Source organism: Tursiops truncatus, chromosome 10 (assembly GCF_011762595.2).
Source record: "Tursiops truncatus isolate mTurTru1 chromosome 10, mTurTru1.mat.Y, whole genome shotgun sequence".
Classification (NCBI taxonomy): Eukaryota; Metazoa; Chordata; class Mammalia; order Artiodactyla; family Delphinidae; genus Tursiops; species Tursiops truncatus.
In genome coordinates this window covers 29,517,277-29,535,572 of record NC_047043.1, presented here as the reverse complement: position 1 = coordinate 29,535,572, position 18,296 = coordinate 29,517,277, and the positions used below count along the sequence as shown (strand labels likewise).

At 50.7% G+C, this 18,296-nt stretch overlaps 1 protein-coding gene across 3 annotated transcripts in view; it reads left to right on the top strand.

Moving 5' to 3' along the window:
• Positions 1–16,936, top strand: part of RUNX2 (RUNX family transcription factor 2) — a 314,495-nt gene extending 297,559 nt beyond the window's left edge. Inside the window, exon 7 of one of the 3 annotated variants that reach the window (XM_033864134.2) lies at positions 15,680–16,936. In XM_033864134.2, the coding sequence (XP_033720025.2) occupies positions 15,680–16,266 (587 nt within the window). In that variant the 3' untranslated portion in view covers positions 16,267–16,936. The remainder of the gene's footprint in view (positions 1–15,679) is intronic. The other 2 variants (XM_073810667.1, XM_033864132.2) reach the window with 2 other exon arrangements.
• The last annotated feature ends 1,360 nt before the right edge of the window (positions 16,937–18,296 follow it).

Here is an 18,296-nt window from a genome sequence, read left to right as displayed (position 1 = left end):
AAGTAAAACACAATAAAAGAGAGCAGGGCGTCCCTGGTGGCGCAGTGGTTGAGAGTCCGCCTGCCGATGCAGGGGACACAGGTTCGTGCCCCGGTCAGGGAGGATGCCGCAGAGGGGCCGGGCCCGTGAGCCATGGCCGCTGGGCCTATGCGTCTAGAGCCTGTGCTCCGCAACGGGAGAGGCCACAACAGTGAGAGGCCCGCGTACCACAAAAATAAAAAAAGAGAGAGTAAAATATAGATAAGGAAGACACAAGTAAATACTATTTTTCCCAAAGCACACGGGATTGGGAGAGGAGATTTTATATACAGATACACACGGGATTTAACACGTGATGTTTTTCTGATTTGGTTTTTATTTCCATAGGGATGAGTGAAACACTGTTGGTGTAATGGCCTATATGGCAAAAGAATCTAAAAGAGAGTAGATACATGTGTATGTATAACAGATTCACTTTGCTGTACACCTGAAACTAACACAACATTCTAAATCAACCCTACTCCAACGACAACAAAAAACAATTAAAAAACCCCAAGACAGCCACTGTGGGGGCTGCTGTACGGCTGTAAGGGCACAGTCCCCACTCTTGTCTTGTTGAGGAAGCAACACACACACACGCGCACAGACACGCACACACACACGCACACACACACGCACACACGCACACACACGCACAGACACGCACACACACAGACACGCACACACACACACGCACACACACACGCACAGACACGCACACACACGCACAGACACGCACACACACAGACACGCACACACACACAGACACGCACACACACGCGCACAGACACGCACACACACACGCACACACACACAGACACGCACACACACACGTGCACAGACACACACACGCACACACACGCGCACAGACACGCACACACACACAGACACGCACGCACACACACGCACACACACGCACAGACGCACACGCGCACACACACGCACACACACGTGCACAGACACGCACACACACACGCACAGACACGCACACACACACGCACAGACACGCGCACACACACGTGCGCACGCACAGACATGTACACACACACACACACACACACACACGCGTGCACCCCACCAGGGTAACTAACTCTCCCTGAGAGGAGGGTGGGCTCTGGGAGGTGAGAAGCTGGGGCAGGTGAAGGAGAGAAAGGCAGGAGGGGTGACAGAGGGGACCCAGGGGCAGGAGGAAGGTGCCTGGTTCTGTCCTGTCCCCAAGCTTAGGAAGTGTGGTGTGGCAGCCTCTCTGGAGCTGTGATCAGAGCCAGCCAGTGAAGGGTCAGCCTTGCCCTTCTCTGGAAACACCTCCTTCCCTGCAGTGAGGCCGGGAAGGTGCCTCTCATGGGAGGAGCTGCTCTCATTTGTCCAGTGGGACTCACGCTGAGGGCGAGGGTGGAGCAGAGGAAAGGTGACTCGGGCTGCTTTTTGTCACCTGGGACTGTCTTGTGCCCGAATCTCTGTGGCCTCAGGACTGGCGGGGTGAATGGAGAGAGGTCATGTCGGTGGCCCTGATCCGGGATGTTTCTGTGTGTCCAGAAGAGGGGGTGACACATGCAGGCATGCCCGGCGGCCCGCCAGCACCTGTTGAGGACACAGCTGCGGCCAGGGCCGGGGGCATTCTTGGCCGCTGTCTCACGGCCGCCCTAGCAGCTGCCTGGGTGTTTTCCCACATTCCACGTGGGATGCTGACGTCGGGAAGCCCTGAGTAGGGAAGAGCCTCCTTGGGGACAGCCGGGCCCTGCTCCATCACCGCCCAGTGGCCCACACTCCCCAGGAGGCACCAGGCTCCATTTCAGAGGGTGCCGGTCCAGGAGGACGAAGCAAATTTTACAGCCAAGAATTCAGAGTCACATTTGTTTCAATTTATCGAAACGTCTGGCATGCGAAAAACAGGGGGTGCGGGGGCTTCCCTGGTGGCGCAGTGGTCGAGAGTCCGCCTGCCGATGCGGGGGACATGGGTTCGTGCCCGTGTCCGGGAAGATCCCACATGCCGCGGAGCGGCTGGGCCCGTGAGCCATGGCCGCTGAGCCTGCGCGTCCGGAGCCTGTGCTCTGCAACGGGAGGGGCCACAACAGTGAGAGGCCCCTGTATGGCGCAAACAAAACAAAACAAAACAAAACAGGGGGTGCGAAGGGAAGCACAGGCAAAGGAGAGGCAGGGATGAGAGACAAAGAGGAAAGAGCAAGATGGGAGGGGGCCCGTCTCCAACCAGCTGGCTCTTCGTCTGATAACCCACATTAGGAGAGAGAAGGTTTTGGCTGCGTGAAGAAGAAAAGCGGGAGTAGAACTAGAATTTATTAAAAGGTAAAGAAGAGCAGAGGCCAAGAGATGACTTAAAGGCATACTGAACCCCTCATAGCTCACGGTCCTTGTTCCAAGTCAAGTAAGACACGGGGGTGGGGGCAGATTGGGTGGCGGGAGGGACAGAGCACATGACCACCGAGTGGAATTCCACTCTGGAATCGTATTTTCTTCTCTTAAGTAAATTCTTTAATCCAAGGACCTTAAAACACTTGACAGATTTGCAAGGATTCCACCTCATCTCCTGCCCTTGGGAGGTAAGAGTGTTGTTTTGCTCATTTTGTATAGAGGGGAACCACAGCATGATGGGGCGGAGCTGGAAGGAAAAGGTTTCCAGGGCCTGCCAGTAAGAGAGGCTGGCCCGGGGCTCAGAGAAATCCCGGCTCCCCCAGTGCCCACCCCAGGGCCGCATCTCAGCCAGCAAACTACAAAAAAGATGGTAGACGGTCGGCTAGGAAAAGGAAAGGTTCTATTAGTTTAAAAAATAAATTATAAATATATACATATATAGTTATAATAAAAATAATTTAAATCTATAAAAAATCTACAATATATAATAAATTTTTTTTTTAATTTAGAAATCATAGTTCACTAAGATTTGATTCCTTCTTACCCAATGGCCTCATTTAATTCTCTGGTTTTGCCTTCACTAGTCAGTGAAAAGACGGCAATTCAGAAAAACAGTTTTTTCCAGAACGAGAAGAAAACCGAAGAGTTGTCTTTTTGGATGGTGGTGAGAAGACAGGAAGAGAAGGGAGGGGGTTTGGGGGAATGAGAAGAAACGGGGGGCAGGGAGAGGAAAGTTACCTTCTTCACCTTGGTTGAAAGAGCCCCAGAAAATATTTGTCTTCCATTTACCTCAGAATAGCAGGAGGTGTAGGAGCTCTGAGAGCTTTTGCTTCAAACTGGGATTTTCCTTCCCAAGTTCGACTTTCTACAACCGAGGATGCTCTTCCTGGGGGTCTAAGGAGGGAAAGGGGCTACGTAGGCAGAGGGGGTACAAGGTGCCTCATTTTCCTCAATGTCTGGGTAACTCCCCTAGGGTCTGCCCTTTGTTTTCTGCATTTGAAAGAGAGGCACTTGGCCCTACTAGGACGGTTAGAAATTCTCTGCTCTATTTATAAAAGGCTTAATCTTCTTTGGTCCCAAGGTGGGGTCTTAATACACCCTAAGGATGGTGATTCCTTGCTGTTTGCGTAGCATATGACAGTTTGCAAAATGCTTCCACACACATTCCCAAGAACCCCGAGTGAGGCCAGGCTCCACAAACATTTAGCAATCTCGTTTTAACACTCCATTCATATTAATTAATTGAAGTGTAGTTGATTTACAATATTACATTAGTTTCAGGTGTACAGCATAGTCATTCAGTATTTTCATAGATTATACTCCATTAAAAGTTATTACAGGGGCTTCCCTGGTGGCGCAGTGGTTGGGAGTCCGCCTGCCGATGCAGGGGACGCGGGTTCGTGCCCCGGTCTGGGAAGACCCCACGTGCCGCGGAGTGGCTGGGCCCGTGAGCCATGGCCGCTGAGCCTGCGTGTCCGGAGCCTCTGCAACGGGAGAGGCCACAACAGTGAGAGACCCGCGTACCGCAAAAAAAAAAAGTTATTACAAGATAACAGCTGTAATTTCCTGTGATATACAATATATCCTTGTTTATCTGCCTTATCCATAGTAGTTTGTTATCCCTTATTCCCCTAATCCTAATTTGTCCTTCCCCCTTTTCTTTCCCTTTTGATAACCACTAGTTTGTTCACTATATCTGTGAGTCTGTTTCTATTTTGCACATACACTCATTTGTATTATTGTTTAGATTCCACATAGAAGTGATATCACAGAGTATTTGTCTTTCTCTGTCAGACTTATTTCACTCAGCATAATACGCTCCAACTCCATCCATGTTGCTGCAGATGGCAAAATTTCATTCTTTTTTATGGCTGTGTAGTATTCCCTTCATTTTAATTCCAGCATCTTTTGAAAGATGTCATTGATCTGAGCACTTCCCCCCCAAACTCTGGGGGGGAATTATAAACCATCACTAGCAGATACTGGTTGTAGCTGGTCTCCACTGGCAAGTGATATCCAGTCCTGGCAGTCAGATAATTCAGATAATATAATACAAAATTATAATTAATCTACTTTGTTTGGCTATTTCAGATTGGTTGTCAACATCAATAAAGTTGAGCCGATAAATCCACCTGCCTACCTAGTCCGGTTCACCTGGACCTTTCAGGGGATGTTCTAGGATCTTGCCAGGACTTTGTTAATCTGAGCAATCTCTTCTCTCCTCCACGGCTGTTCTCATCCGCCCCCCTGCCCCATTCTCTAAATACCCGAAACGTAAAGACCAACAAACATCATACAAGAGAGCTTAATTCTGCAAAGGAAGTCAACTGCATCAATACAGATCTTTCCGTACTTCTAGAGAATATTAATATCCTGATAAAATATGGTTCCATATCTCCTCTCATTTGGAGACAATATGGAAGGAGAGTTGGGGGGAAGGTGGGGGGGCCTTATGGATTTTCGTCCTCAGTTTCTCAGCTGGGAGATGCTTTGCACGGTGTTCCAGAAGGGAGGGGAGCCACTGCAAGGCACACCATGTGTCACAGTGCCTCACATTGACTCATGGCCAGATCTTGAGAAAAATTCACAGAAGTCAGGAAATTCCGAGAGAATGCTCTCACTTCACCCTCTGCTGACCCTGTAGTGAAAGCGTAGGTAGGGTCAGGCTGGAGGACGTTTTTAGAACGGGAAAAATCAAAGCACTACTGTTGCTCTTGCATGCCTGGGGCAGGGCAGGGTCCTAACAGGCCTGGCTGAAGATGCAGCATCAGCCTTCAGCCCCAGTGCCCTGGGGGGGGCCAGAGCTGGTCTGTTTCTTCTTTTTTTAAAAAAAGAAATTTATTTATTTATTTATTTATTTATTTATTTATTTATTTATGGCTGCATTGGGTTTTCGTTGCTGCGCATGGGCTTTCTCTAGTTGCAGTGAGCGGGGGTTACTCTTCACTGCGGTGTGCAGGTTTCTCATTGTGGTGGCTTCTCTTGTTGCGGAGCACGGGCTCTAGGCATGTGGGCTTCAGTAGTTGCGGCACGCGGGCTCAGTAGTTGTGGCTCACGGGGTCTAGAACACAGGCTCCATAGTTGTGGCGCACAGGCTTAGTTGCTTCGCATTATGTGGGATCTTCCCGGACCAGGGCTCGAACCCACGTCCCCTGCATTGGCAGGTGGATTCTTAACCACTGCGCCACCAGGGAATTCCCTGTTTCTTCATTCTTGACTTTTGCAGGAGATTCCATCCCCCCATCCTTGGCTTTGTTTCCCCTTGGGGAACAGCATCTTTCTTTCTGGGTAGAGTAAGATGCCCAAGACCTCCCCTTCTAATGGACAGGGCCAAGTTTAGAGTTGGGGCTGCTCATTTGAGCTTTGTGTGTAATTGAGCCTGGCACAAGGGGTTATCATTAGGAGGGATGGCATGGAATGAAGGAAAGGGAAAGCTCGGACCTAAATTAGAAAAGCTTTCCTAAAGAGAGACACAGTGACACGGCTGGGTGATCTAATCTCCAGGGAATTCTCAAGAGAAAGGATCAAGTATTAAAAGTGTCCGGATGGGGCAGTGAGAGAACTCACAGGGCCATTTCTTGGGGTCATTTGCTCCTATGTGCAGGGGGTGGGGTGGGGGAACTGTGGAAATAGGTGACAGACACCAGAGGCGTCAGACATTAAGAGCGAGGCTCTGCTCCCAGGGCTGCATGGAATGCTGAGAAAAACAGGGTAATCCGCTTAATAGATGTTTACCAAGCGTGTCCAGAGCTGGACATTGCCACTTAGGTCCAGAGGACAGCGAAGGGTCCCTTTCCTCTGCTCTGCCATTGACTCAGGGAACACCCTTGTTGAGAACCTCGCTGCTTATGGCTTTGGGAAATGGGACCATCGCCCCTCCCTCCTCTGCAGGTGGGACGCTCCACTGCTTCCTTACTTCCTGTAGGTCAACAGCGTGGCAAGGAGGCGTCGGAACAAGCCAAGGAGGCTTCCTCCTTGAGGTGCTGTACCTGCTGAGCTGGTGAGTGGACACGCGTGTGTGTCCACCTGCCTTACCCCAGGGGTCCTGGAGCCTGGTCGTGTGAAGAGGGCCCAGGCGAGCCCCGCGCTGCGGGCACAGCGCTGCTCCCGCACAGCTGTCCTGCCCTCTCCGTCCGCCTGTTGACTTGCGTCAAGGAGCTGGCAGCGCGGGGCCCCAGTGATCCCCAGCGCCGCCCGCCCCCCCCACGCCGCCCCGCCAGACCGTCTCTCCTGCCCGCATTCCTGGTGGCGTCCCAGCTCCGGGTGACCCCAGGTTCTAATATTCTTGGGTTGGTTCAGACTACCCAGCTGGCGGCGCTCGCTCCGGGCTCCTGGCCTTGTTAAAGCCAAAATGCCGTCTTTTACAGCCTGGCTCTTTCCATCAAATTCATCAAGCAGCCCGCGGGGTTTTTTTTTGTTTGTTGTTTTTGCAAGCAAGATGGCCCCTTTGCTTAGCTCTCTTGTTGGGGTATGGGATAGGGGCGGGGAGCCTGGGCTGCAGTAGGGCCTGGTCTGGGCTGTGCGATTGTTATTTTTTTAAATGATAGTTTTAAAAAATAAAGTTCAAAGGTGAGTGCCCTTCCAGGAGGAAGGATTAAATGGGTGGATTTGGAAATCTTTCAACCCTGGAGGCATTGCTAGGGAACATAATCTATTTTGCATTTTTCTTCGTGAGCCAAAGTCGGTTATGGTGTGGGAATCGCTTTTGCATTCTGTCTCTCCCTTTCTGCATGCTACAAACATATTCATGCCAAGGAATATACAGGTTGTATAAACATCTCTTCAAAAAATCACATAAAGATATTATATATAGTCACATATGTCTCCTTCCAAGTGGGTGTGCTCGTAAAGACACAGAGAGATAGCCCTCACACCCTATATGCAAAAAACGGCCAATTTAGACGTTGGCAGAGCCGTTCTGTCTGAGTAGAAAAGCTTGGCTCTGCGCTTAACAAACAATCCCATAAAACCCACGCTCGCTTTTATTGAATATTGATGCATGAAAGGCCCAGGGTGGACAACTTGAACCAGGGCAGAAGGCAGCCCTCACTGTATTGTCCATAAAGGGTGGCAGGAAAGTCTCTTTTTGCTGAAATTCAATCCATTCCTAGAAAAAAAAATTTGCTTCTAATACTGGTTGGCTGGACTTCACGCTTGTGTCTCTTTCTGGTGTAATATCATTTGAGCTCCTTGAACAGCCAAGAGGTTCCTTTTACATTTGGTCTTCCTGCCTCCAGCCTCACCCCCTGTGTTCAGCCTCCACAAGGCCGGCTGCCAGAGTAATCGCTTAAAAATGCAAATCAAATCTATCGCTCTCCTGCCTACCATCCTTCAGTGGCTCCCTTCCGCCTGCTCAAGCTCAAATTCCTTACCTTAGCAGACCAGCCGCTCAGCTCTCTGTCCTTGTTACCTAGTGAGTCATTTCATGCAAGTCTCCCAGCCCTGGGCACCCTACGCTTCAGCTCTTTCAAATTGTCTTTCAGGCCACAATTCCCAAGCCTCATATAACTCCCTCCACCTGGAATAAGCCCCAGGGTATGAGTGGGACAGTGACAGCATCTTTTGGGCAGGACGAGGGGTACAGAAAACTGATGTGGGGGAATGAGGGTAGTCCTTTCAACTAGGGTGTCCAGAAAAGACCGCTGGAGAAGGTGACCTTGAGCAAAGGCTGAAGGCGGTAACAGACAGAGCCATGGGGATGTTCGAGTGGGGAAGCATGCCAGGCAGAGCAGCAAGTGCAAAGGCCCTGAGGTCGAAATGAATCTGATACCTTCAAGAAATAGTTGGGGCAGGGTGAACGAGGAAGGGGTGGGGCAGCTAGGGGCCAGGCTGAGGACCTGAGGCTCTTGAACTGAAACAATCCCCACTTTTTCTCGGTGGCCGGTGGTGCTAGTGAGAAAGGGGGACCCTGAGGAGCCAGCAGCTTGGCTGCAAAATGCTTGGAGGGTTGACATCACTTTGCTTCCAAAAGTAGAATGAGTCTAAAAGTGGATCTAAAAGTGTCAGACTCCAGACTTTCCTTTCTTCTAACCTATGTCCACAGTCTCAGCAAAACTATTTTAGAACTTTTCACCCTGCTGACTGCAAATGGAACAGTCTTTAATGATGCAGTAATGTTTAGGTCCAGATCTGGGTAAAGGGTCCTCATTCTTAGGGGAGTCTTCGGGGTGTTTACATCTGATCTATAATGTTCTCAACAGTAATTTATTTTATCAGTTTTTCTTATTCCTGTTTTACAAACCGTCCCAGAAAGTTCGTACATAGACCTTCCTTCAAGTGTATGGATAAAATTGCGAATTACCTTCACACCTCCCCCAGCTGTTTTTTTTTTTTTATTGTGGTAAAATATATACAGTGTACATTCACTATTTTACCCGGTTTTAAGTGTACAGTTCTGTGGCATTAAGTACCTTCCCATTATTGGGTAACCCTCACCATCATCCGTCTCCTGGAATGTCCTCATCTTCCCCAGCTGGAAGTCTGCACAGTAAACACTACCTTTCCGCTCGCCCTCCCCTCAGCCCTGGCAACCCCCATGCTCCTCTCTGCCTCTATGACTCTGACTGCCCCAGGAACCTCCCCCAAGAGAAATCATATAATATGCTGTGTATCTGCTTTTGTGACCGGCTTGCCTCACTTAGCATAATGTGAAGCATTATCCATGTAGCAAGTATCACAATTTCCTTCCTTTTTGAGGTTGCGTAATGTTCCATTATATCAATATCACATTTTGTTCATCCAACCATCCATGGCCACATGTGCTGCCTCCACCTTTTGGCCAATGTGAATAATCCTGCCGTGAGCATGGGTGGATAGACCCCTGCTGTCACTTCTTTCTCTCCCCTCTTTAAAAAGTACTCTTTGGGCTTCCTTGGTGGCGCAGTGGTTGAGAGTCCGCCTGCCGATGCAGGGGACGCGGGTTCGTGCCCCGGTCCGGGAGGATCCCACGTGCCGCGGAATGGCTGGGCCCGTCAGCGGTGGCCGCTGGGCCTGCGCGTCCGGAGCCTGTGCTCCGCCGCGGGAGAGGCCACAGCAGTGAGAGGCCCGCGTACCGCAAAAAAAAAAAAAAAGTACTCTTTGTGCCGGAGAGTCTTTTGGCTGCTCAAATCAGTCTCTGGCTGCCCTTCTGCCTTCCCAGCTGCTTTTTTACTAAGTTGATTGATGATGAACACCCCTTCTCATTAGTGCAGCCCTCAGCCACTAGGAAATTAGAGGCTCGGCTAATTCACACGGAAGTAAAAGGGTGATGACTTTTCCCATGTCATCCTTGGGAAGTCACTAATGCTTCTGGAAACAGAGACTAAGGATTTCCCCAGGGCTGGGCCTTCTGATCTTCAGAGAGTGGCTCCTCAGAGGCAGGGACTCCAGTGAATGGGCGATGTTCTGGGAGAGTCCGCAGGCACATCCTGGCCAGGGCTACTGGGCATCTCTTCAGATGTCCTGGTCCATTGGCTGTAGCAGAGCCTGGATGAAGCCGTAGCCATGGTTTCAGAGGCCCCTGGGCCAGCCCATTCTACTCAGTAGCTATAGACTGCACTGCTACTCTCCAACAGCTGGCCTGAACAGTACTCACCCTTGAACAAAAAAGACGCAAATTGCAAAAGAAATTTACATTAAGAAAGTTCACACGCTTTCAGAATGGAGGAGGCCCAGATATGAGAGAGAATGGAATCGCCATGAATGGCATGGGGGTCAGCCAGGTACCGATCAGGTCTCGGTGGCTGTGGGCTTTGTCTAAGCTATCCAAATTCTGTGAGCCTCAGTTTCTCCATTTGAAAATGGGAAGAAGGCCACTGTTGGGATTAAATAAGAAAACGTATGAAAGTTGCTTTTGTCGAATAACCCTAGCTGTGTATCAGTGTTATCTTATAAAATGGGTGCTTTTGAAATATAAGATGCCCGGGCACCCTCCCCAGAGACAGTGATTTAATTGGCTGGGGCAACAGTAGTGTTTATAAAGTTCCCCAAGTGATTTTAATATGCAGTCAGGGTGACAAATCATCAGCCTAGAGTGTAGCAGATCCTCCACAAATGTTAGCTCTCCTTCTCAGCCCTTGTCTCATCCCTGCAAACTCCGTAAAGCATGTGCCCTCCTTCACACACGATAGCCTTTGGCATTAGCTGCCTGGATTCATATCCTGGCTCTGTGACAGTGAGCAGGGTACTTAACATAACAGAGCCTCAGTTTCCTACACAAGAAAATGGGATTACAAACAGAATCCACACCATGGTCTTCCATGAAGATTAGAAGAGAGAATTTAGCATGTGGCTTGGGGATAGCACTCGGTCAATGTTGGCTGTTACTGGGAGCAGTCAGTGTCAAGTCAGGAATCCCATGGTCTGTACTGCAGCCGGCCCTTTTCACCCCTTCCAGAGACACCAGCCCTTCTCTCCCCTGCCAGGCTGTTCTGCTCCGGCTCTCCTGCTGAGCCACGTTCCTGGGAGATGCCTGGTGAGGGCTTGGGATCACATTGAGTCAGAGGTATTTGTAGGCGTGACTCACCAGGTCTTAAAACCAGAAGATTGCCCTGTGTGTCTCATGACGTTTCTGGAAAATAAAAGGAGTGAATATTATTGGATTTAGTTCATCCGACACTCACCCTCCCTTTTGTGTGCCGGGGGTTCTGAAAGAAGCAGGCAGTGGCCCAGCCACGTCTGAACCATCAAAGGCCAGGGCCTGGCTGCACTGCTGAGAGATGATGCTTCTCCCCCAGACAGGTTTCATCCTTTTCCCACAGACTTCTGCTTCTCTGGTTCCCTGCCCAAAGCTACCCTGTTTCTCCTCCCTCCAGGCTCCTGGGAAAATGTTCCCACGGGCTGCCTCTGCTGAGGTGTGTCAGAGCTGAGCTATGCTGCATGGCTGGGTGTGGGCTGGGAAGGGGCCACCCAGACTCCAGAGCATAAGAAAGGGAAAGTTCCCCTTCTGCGGCCAGAATTTCTGGAACCTTGCACTGAAGCAGCAGCCAGGAGTGCACCCATTTCTCTGATGCCTTTTCCCCCACCTCCTGCATCCCTGCTGATAGTGAATCCTAATGTTTCTGGGTCCCAGCTGTCTCTAGAAGCTGTCTACTTCTCTGCATCTCTAGCTACCACCCTAGCAAAAGCCACTGTCATTTTGTAATTTCTCACCTGCAATGGCAACCTCCTAACTTGTGTCCCTGGCTTCTATTCTGTCCACTTCTTGCCCAATGCAGCCAGGTGAACTTTTCAAAATACAAAACTGATCATATCACACACACACACACACACACACACACACACACACACACACACACTTATGTTTAAAACTTTTTCAAAGCTTTCCATCGTTCATAGAATAATGACAAAACCCCTTAATAAATTCAGCAAAGCCATGTTTATCAGGATTTGGTTTGGCTGTGAGTGACAGAAAACCCAACTTAACAGGAGTTTGAATAGATAAGATTTGATTTTCTCATACAAAAAGGCTACAGTTGAGCCAGCTAGAATTTGTATAGTAGTTCTTCAAAATTCACAGGGACTCAGTTCTCTGCTCTATAATCCTTAGCATGTGGTTTCTACCTCATGGTCCAAATAGGCTGCTTGAGCACCTGCCATCGCAACCAAAACCCAGGCACAGGAACAAAGAATTGTACATAGCACTTCTACTGACATTTTTCTGCCCAGAATTTAGTGACAAGCCTAGAGCTAGTTGGAAGAGAGGTTAGAAAATGTAATCTTTATTCTAAGTGGTCATGGACCAGCTGAAAAAGAGGAAGAAAATGGATATTGAGCAATACTGGCAGTGTTTATCACACACTCCATCCCCTGGCCCCTGCTCTCCTTTTTGAGCTTCATCTCACCTCACACTTCCTTCCCCTGGCTCTCTCCACTCCCAGCAAACTGGCTTTCTCTGGAAGTCCCACATATTTGCAGCACTCCCTTCTGCCTCAGGCCCTTGCTTATGCATCAACATTCTCCCCTCTTCCTACTTAACTACTCATCCTTACTCCACTCCAACAGCATTTCCTCAGGGAATCTTCCTTGATTAGGTCAAACCTTCCCTTTTCTTTTAGATGCTTATAGCACTGTTGCAATTACACATTTGTTTATGCAATTATTTGATTAATTTCTGTCTCCACAGTGAGGTCAGGATTTAGGTCTGGCTCTGTACACTGTGGAGCATTCTGCTGGGCATATTGTAGGTGCTCAATAAATATTTATTGAATGACTTAATGAATAAATGTAAATGTAATGTAATAAATTATCTTATATAAAAAAGAGGCTATGACTCAGCAAACAATTTTCCTGGGCAAATGGTGGAGGGTGGCCAGGAGGGCTGGGGAGACACAATAGAGTCAGGGGAGAGTTCTAAATGATTCATTCAAATCCAGTAAGCTTTTGGGTGTGGCAGAGGAAGCACTGGCCTAGAACTCAGGAGCCCCGTTTTCTGGTCTCAGCTCAGCCACCAGTAGCTGGACCACTGCCTGAGCCAGTGAGAATTGATCAGATGCTGGATATACTTTGAAGGCAGAGGCTATAACCACTGCTGGCAGATTGGATGTGGGGAGTAAGGGAAAGAGATGGGTCAAGGGTTTGTCCTGGGTGTTTGGCTAAACAAAGGGAAGGTCACTTACTGAGAAGGGGAAGGTAGCAAGAGGGGCAGGTTTTAGGGGATGATCTGAAGGGTTTATTTGCAAACGAATTGCAGGTTCCTGTAGCCAGCTGCACACTTCACCTCTTCCACAGGCGTCCCCCAGGGAAAGCCTAGGCCCAGGCAGGTGGGTTTAAGTGGTGGTGATAGGGAATGCCAAGTGGGTGTAAAAAAGATAGAAAAGGTCAGCCGTTCAAGGTACATAGTTACCAGCCGAGCAATGATTCAGCCTGACTCAGCAATAGGATTGAACAGAAAGTACTCAGAAGACCTTGACTTACAGGCATGGAAAGAAGCAGTCACTTTCTGCTAAAGGTCAGTGACAAGGCAAGGCATGTTCATGCATGGTCACTGCAGAAATCTTTGAAGTTTTAGCTTAAACAGCAGTGAAGGGCTTTCCTCTTTAAGAACCCTTCACTCCTCCCTAAGCCAGTGCTCACTTGTTCAAGGCTTTGCTGGAAAACCATCAAACTAACAGTAGAATAGGCCACCTCTCTTATTCCTCTGATGGCTAGGCGAGGTCATCAAATCATTACTATTACTATCTTCATGATCATATGAGGCTTCTAGGTCGCTCCTCTACCCCCGGTTACTCTAGTTTCTATGATTGTGAACCCTAAGCTTTATTGCCAACCTTGTATATTTGGTCTACACCTTTGCTCTGCAAGGTGTGGTCCCCAGACCAGCAGCACCCACATGACCTGGGAGCTGGCTAGAAATGCCGAGTCTCTGGCCCCAGTCCTGACCTGCCAAATCACAACCTGCCCTTTAACAATGTCCCAGGGGAACGGACTGCACATGGAAATTCACTGCGCTAGAACATTTTGGGTACCTGCCTCTATCTCATTTTCCTTGTTAGACTTCTATTCGATTATATATAACAGCCTCTTGTCTGCTGTGTGTGAAGCTTATTAACATCGTGCTCAAGCAAAAGCAGAGCCAACAGTTTGTAGGATTTCTCTTTGATTCTTTTCAACTCACGAGGGTGATGTGCCCAGAAGTGTCAGAGATGCGTGGTTAACAAAAGAAGAGCCTCACAGAAACCGGAGGAACTGAAGTTCTGGTGGAAGAGAGGCAGTTCTGTGAAAGCCAATAGCAGAAAGTGCCCATGCGATCTCCATCAGAGGAGTTTTCGGGCACACGGGTGGCTCTCCTCAACTGCGGTCCCCGAAGAGCCATTGCTTCTCTGCTCCCATCAGACCAAATTCACAACCATACCGACTGGACATTGGAACATCTGGGACCTGTGAGTACTGTGAGAATGTGGTTGAGTTGAAGTCAGGATGAGGGAACAAACTCTCGCCAGATGATTGCTCTGAGTCTCCGCAAGACTCAACTCCCAAATGACGGAACAGCTCACCCATGAGGGGCAGCGAGAGCACACACGTTCACAGGCAACGGGGAACGTGTTTACTCAGCGGCTCTGTCATCATGTCATTCTCCCACCCACACCTCCCCAAGATAACAGGCCGAGGTAATAGAGCAAGCTCTGCCTTTGAAAGGCTTGGAACCCCTCAAGGGCAGGGCACAAAGGTGGGCACCCAAACTGCCAGTGAGGAGAGCCAAGAGTAGACACTCCAGCTGGAACTGGGAGCAAACCTTCGGAGACTGGGCTCCAGTAAGACTCAGAACCGCTTCCAGGGTGAGCACGAGCCATCTACCCAAAGGCGGGAACAGGGCGGCCGAAACAGCTGAGGTCATTGGCATTGAGGTGAATCCTTTGATCTGAGGTTGGTAAACCTTGCTGCCATACCCAGTTGCAAAGAGCTGCTGCCCACTTTCTACGTGGGGACTCAGGGGATTAGGGGAGAACTCACAGCAGGAGGCTTATAGAGTCTTTGAGTGCAGCCCCCTGTGAACTTAGACCCGTGCTTCAAGCTGAAGACTTTTTTTTTTTTTGCGGTACGCGGGCCTCTCACTGTTGTGGCCTCTCCCGCTGCGGAGCACAGGCTCCGGACGCGCAGGCCCAGTGGCCATGGCTCGCGGGCCCAGCCGCTCCGCGGTATGTGGGATCTTCCCGGACCGGGGCACGAACCCGCGTCCCCTGCATCGGCAGGCGGACTCTCAACCACTGCGCCACCAGGGAAGCCCCAAGCTGAAGACTTTTGAAGGCAGGTTGATCAGTCCTGGTTGGGACCCAGGGGTCACTGGGATAGGAAACCAAGTCCTCAAGGGGGGAAGGGTCTGGCCCGAGGTTCCATGGCCTTTTCTGGCAGAGCGCTGAGATCTGGCTCCTGGCCCCAAACTCTTTCAACTTCCTCCTGAGAGCTTGGCTTTGCTGGGACAGTGGAGGGAGCCCTCTGCTTAACACACTTCTGCTTCTGAGAGGGGTGGAGGGGTCCTCCTTTCACAGCCTTGACCTACTGTCCTTGGCAAGACTGCCTGCGAACAGGCTGCAACTTCCGCCCCTGCCTGGAACTCCCTCGCTGTCTTCCCAGCAGTGCCCCTCTCTAGACCTCAGGAGAGAGCCTTACCCACCAGGATGCCTTGCTGGACTCCATGGTCTCCCCTGCCTAGGGATTCCCGTGCTCCTGAGACCCGCTCTTCCTTATCGGATCTAGGGGTAGGAAATAAGTTTCCACCTTCTAACTCAGTTCCTTTATACCTAGCATGGAGCCGGACATACAACTGGCGCTCAATAAATGCCCGAGTGACCCTTTCTCGTTTCCTCCTTGACAGATTCAGAGCCCAGCACCTTGGACTCCCAGTCTTCGACCACCTTGTTCCTCTCCTCCGAGGACCCAGGCCCCTCCACCACCGCGCTTCCTTCTCCCTCGTCGTCCTGCGAGCCCCAGGCGTTCTCCCCGGGGCCCTCGGTGCTGCCCCCGCTGCTGCCGCCGCTCCCCGCCGCCCCTGCGCCTCCCGCCTCGGGCTCGGGCGCCCCCCGGCGCGCCGGCCTCTACTCGGTGGTCGCCTCCTCCCCGGAGGGAGCTCCGCGCCTCGTCGACTGGCTGCCCGGCTGCCCCTCGACCACCCCTCCCGGCGTCCGCGGGGATGAGCGTGATCGGCCGGCTACCTGCGCCCCGCGCCCGGGCGCAGCAGGCAGGGAGGAGGGCGCGGAGGACCCGGGCGCTTCCCCGCCGCCCTGCGCCCGGCCCGCCGCCGCCGCCGCCGCCGCGACCTTGGAAGCCAGCGTCGGGGACATCCTGGTGGAGTTAAGGACGATGAATGGCCACCTGGACGTCATAGCGAGGGCCCTCACGAAACTGGCCTCGTCCCTGGGGCCGCAGCCGCAGCCGCAGCCGGATGCCCGGGATGGCAACTGATGGAGCTGCCCCCGGACTGTGTATCCGAGCCGCGCAGTAAAGGGATCCTGAATGCACCAGGCATCCCTGCCTGTGTCACCCCTGAGCCTGGCAAACCCAGCAGAGGACGGAATTGCTCTGCTCAACCTACTTATGGGAAGGAATGGACCTCCCCTCGCATTTCAATCTGAAATGATGGTGCTTTTCACACTCTCTGCCGTGCCAGGCTCGTGCTCAGCTCTCTCCCGCCTGCCCCACTCCTGGGAGCTCCCCTGGCCCTTCAGGTGTCCTTCTCTTGTTTTGGAGAAGGCCTTGAGCTCCTGGCAGGACAAGTGCCCGAAGATTGCGGTGGGACCCTGGGCAAGATGCTCAGGGAACCATCCTTTCCCGACCTACATTGGTGACTTCTGAGTCCTGTGGAGGAGGGAAGGCAAGTGTGAAGCATGTTACAAAATCAGTCGTTCAAGGGCAGCTCCGGTGTTCCTTTCTTGAGTTGTTGATGTGGTATCTGATCTCTGGTGACTTTTACACATTTCTTTAAAAAATAGTTTTGGGAAAAGAAGTTTATTTTTTCCCATTATAACCACATTTCAAGAGGTTTGGAAAACAGAGAAGTGAGAAAAACCTGATGTATTTGGAGAAGGGGAGTATTTAAGTCTTTCTTACGAATAAGAAAGTATTTTGTGTAATAAACAAGATTTTTATATGTACTTTCTGGGTGTTGGCCTTTCGGTGCCACATTTCTTCCTTCCCCTGCTCTTTCTGTTCTCAGTTACCTATCCCAGCCTTCCTTTACTCCTTGAGTCTTATTTCAACTTTTCTCGTGCTTGTGAAAGATAAGCTTTTGAAGGTTGGCATGGTTCTTTTCGAAAGCTCCCAGACCTCCCTAAATTTGGTAAATCCACCCTTTTTCTCTGGATTGGAGCAGAAACCGATTCACTGGCCAACGGGGTGGAAGCCAGCACCCCTGGCCTTTCCTCCTAGATGCCGGTAACACCATCCTTCCCAGTTGTGACAAACACGTCTCCAGACTTTGCCAGTGTCCCCTGGTGGAGACCTAGATGGAATTTCAGAAATCTGGAGGAACCTATGCCCTCCAGGATCTGACTTCCCATAAGGAAGAGGGCCCTTCTCTCGCCTTCCTGATTGAATTAGAATTTTAATCAAGTGTGCTCATTTGCCAGAAGCAAACCTACTGCTCTTTTTCCAGAAACAAACCAAGCGTTGGAAACCACATTGCACAGAGTAAAACCCCACCCCGAGCATTTGCAGGGCGCACAGCTGGTGAGCTGCCTGGTTTCTGCAGTTTCTGCCACCCCCCCAGAGCTTCTCAGACTTTGGCACGGAGAGCTTATGATGCAGGTTCTGCTTCGGCGGCTCCGGGGTGGGCCTGGGACTCTGCATTTCAAATCAGCGCCAGGGGATGCTGATGCCACTTGCCCAAGACACATTTTGCGCAGTAGTGAGTAGGGGTCGTCTGCTCTGGGATTCCTGCTGGTTGCGTTGCCACTGTTCCCCAGAAACTGCTGTTTGCCTTTGCCCCTGCAGAGACCTGGCTTCCTCAACCTTTAAACTTTCAAAGCAGCTGTGTGGGGGACTTTTCTTTTTAAAGCCAGGGTGTATTAAGTCTAACCACCCACTTCTAAAAAAGCTTCAGTGGAGTTCAAAGCAATTCCAGCAAGCATTTATTGGATACCTACAATGCTGATGCCCTGGGGGACACAAAGATGAATAGAATAAAGGCCCTGCCCTCCAGGGGTTCCCAGCTCAGTGTCCCACAAGGAGAGGGATTATTAATCCCAGCATGTAAACAGTTTGAAGCAGCAGGGAGTGGTGAGAATGGCAGTCACAGGAGGCCAGGCTCCTTGAGGTTTGTCTTTGGCAGAGTTATTTAATCCCTCTGAGCCTCGGTCTCCTGATCTGTGTCAAACGGGAATGATGGCATCTGCCTATCAGAATCAGACATGGACGCGATGGCGGCTTTGCACTCCCGGAAGTGCAGTCCAAATGCCTTTTTATGGTCAGCGGGCATTTTTACTTCCTCTCTCCTG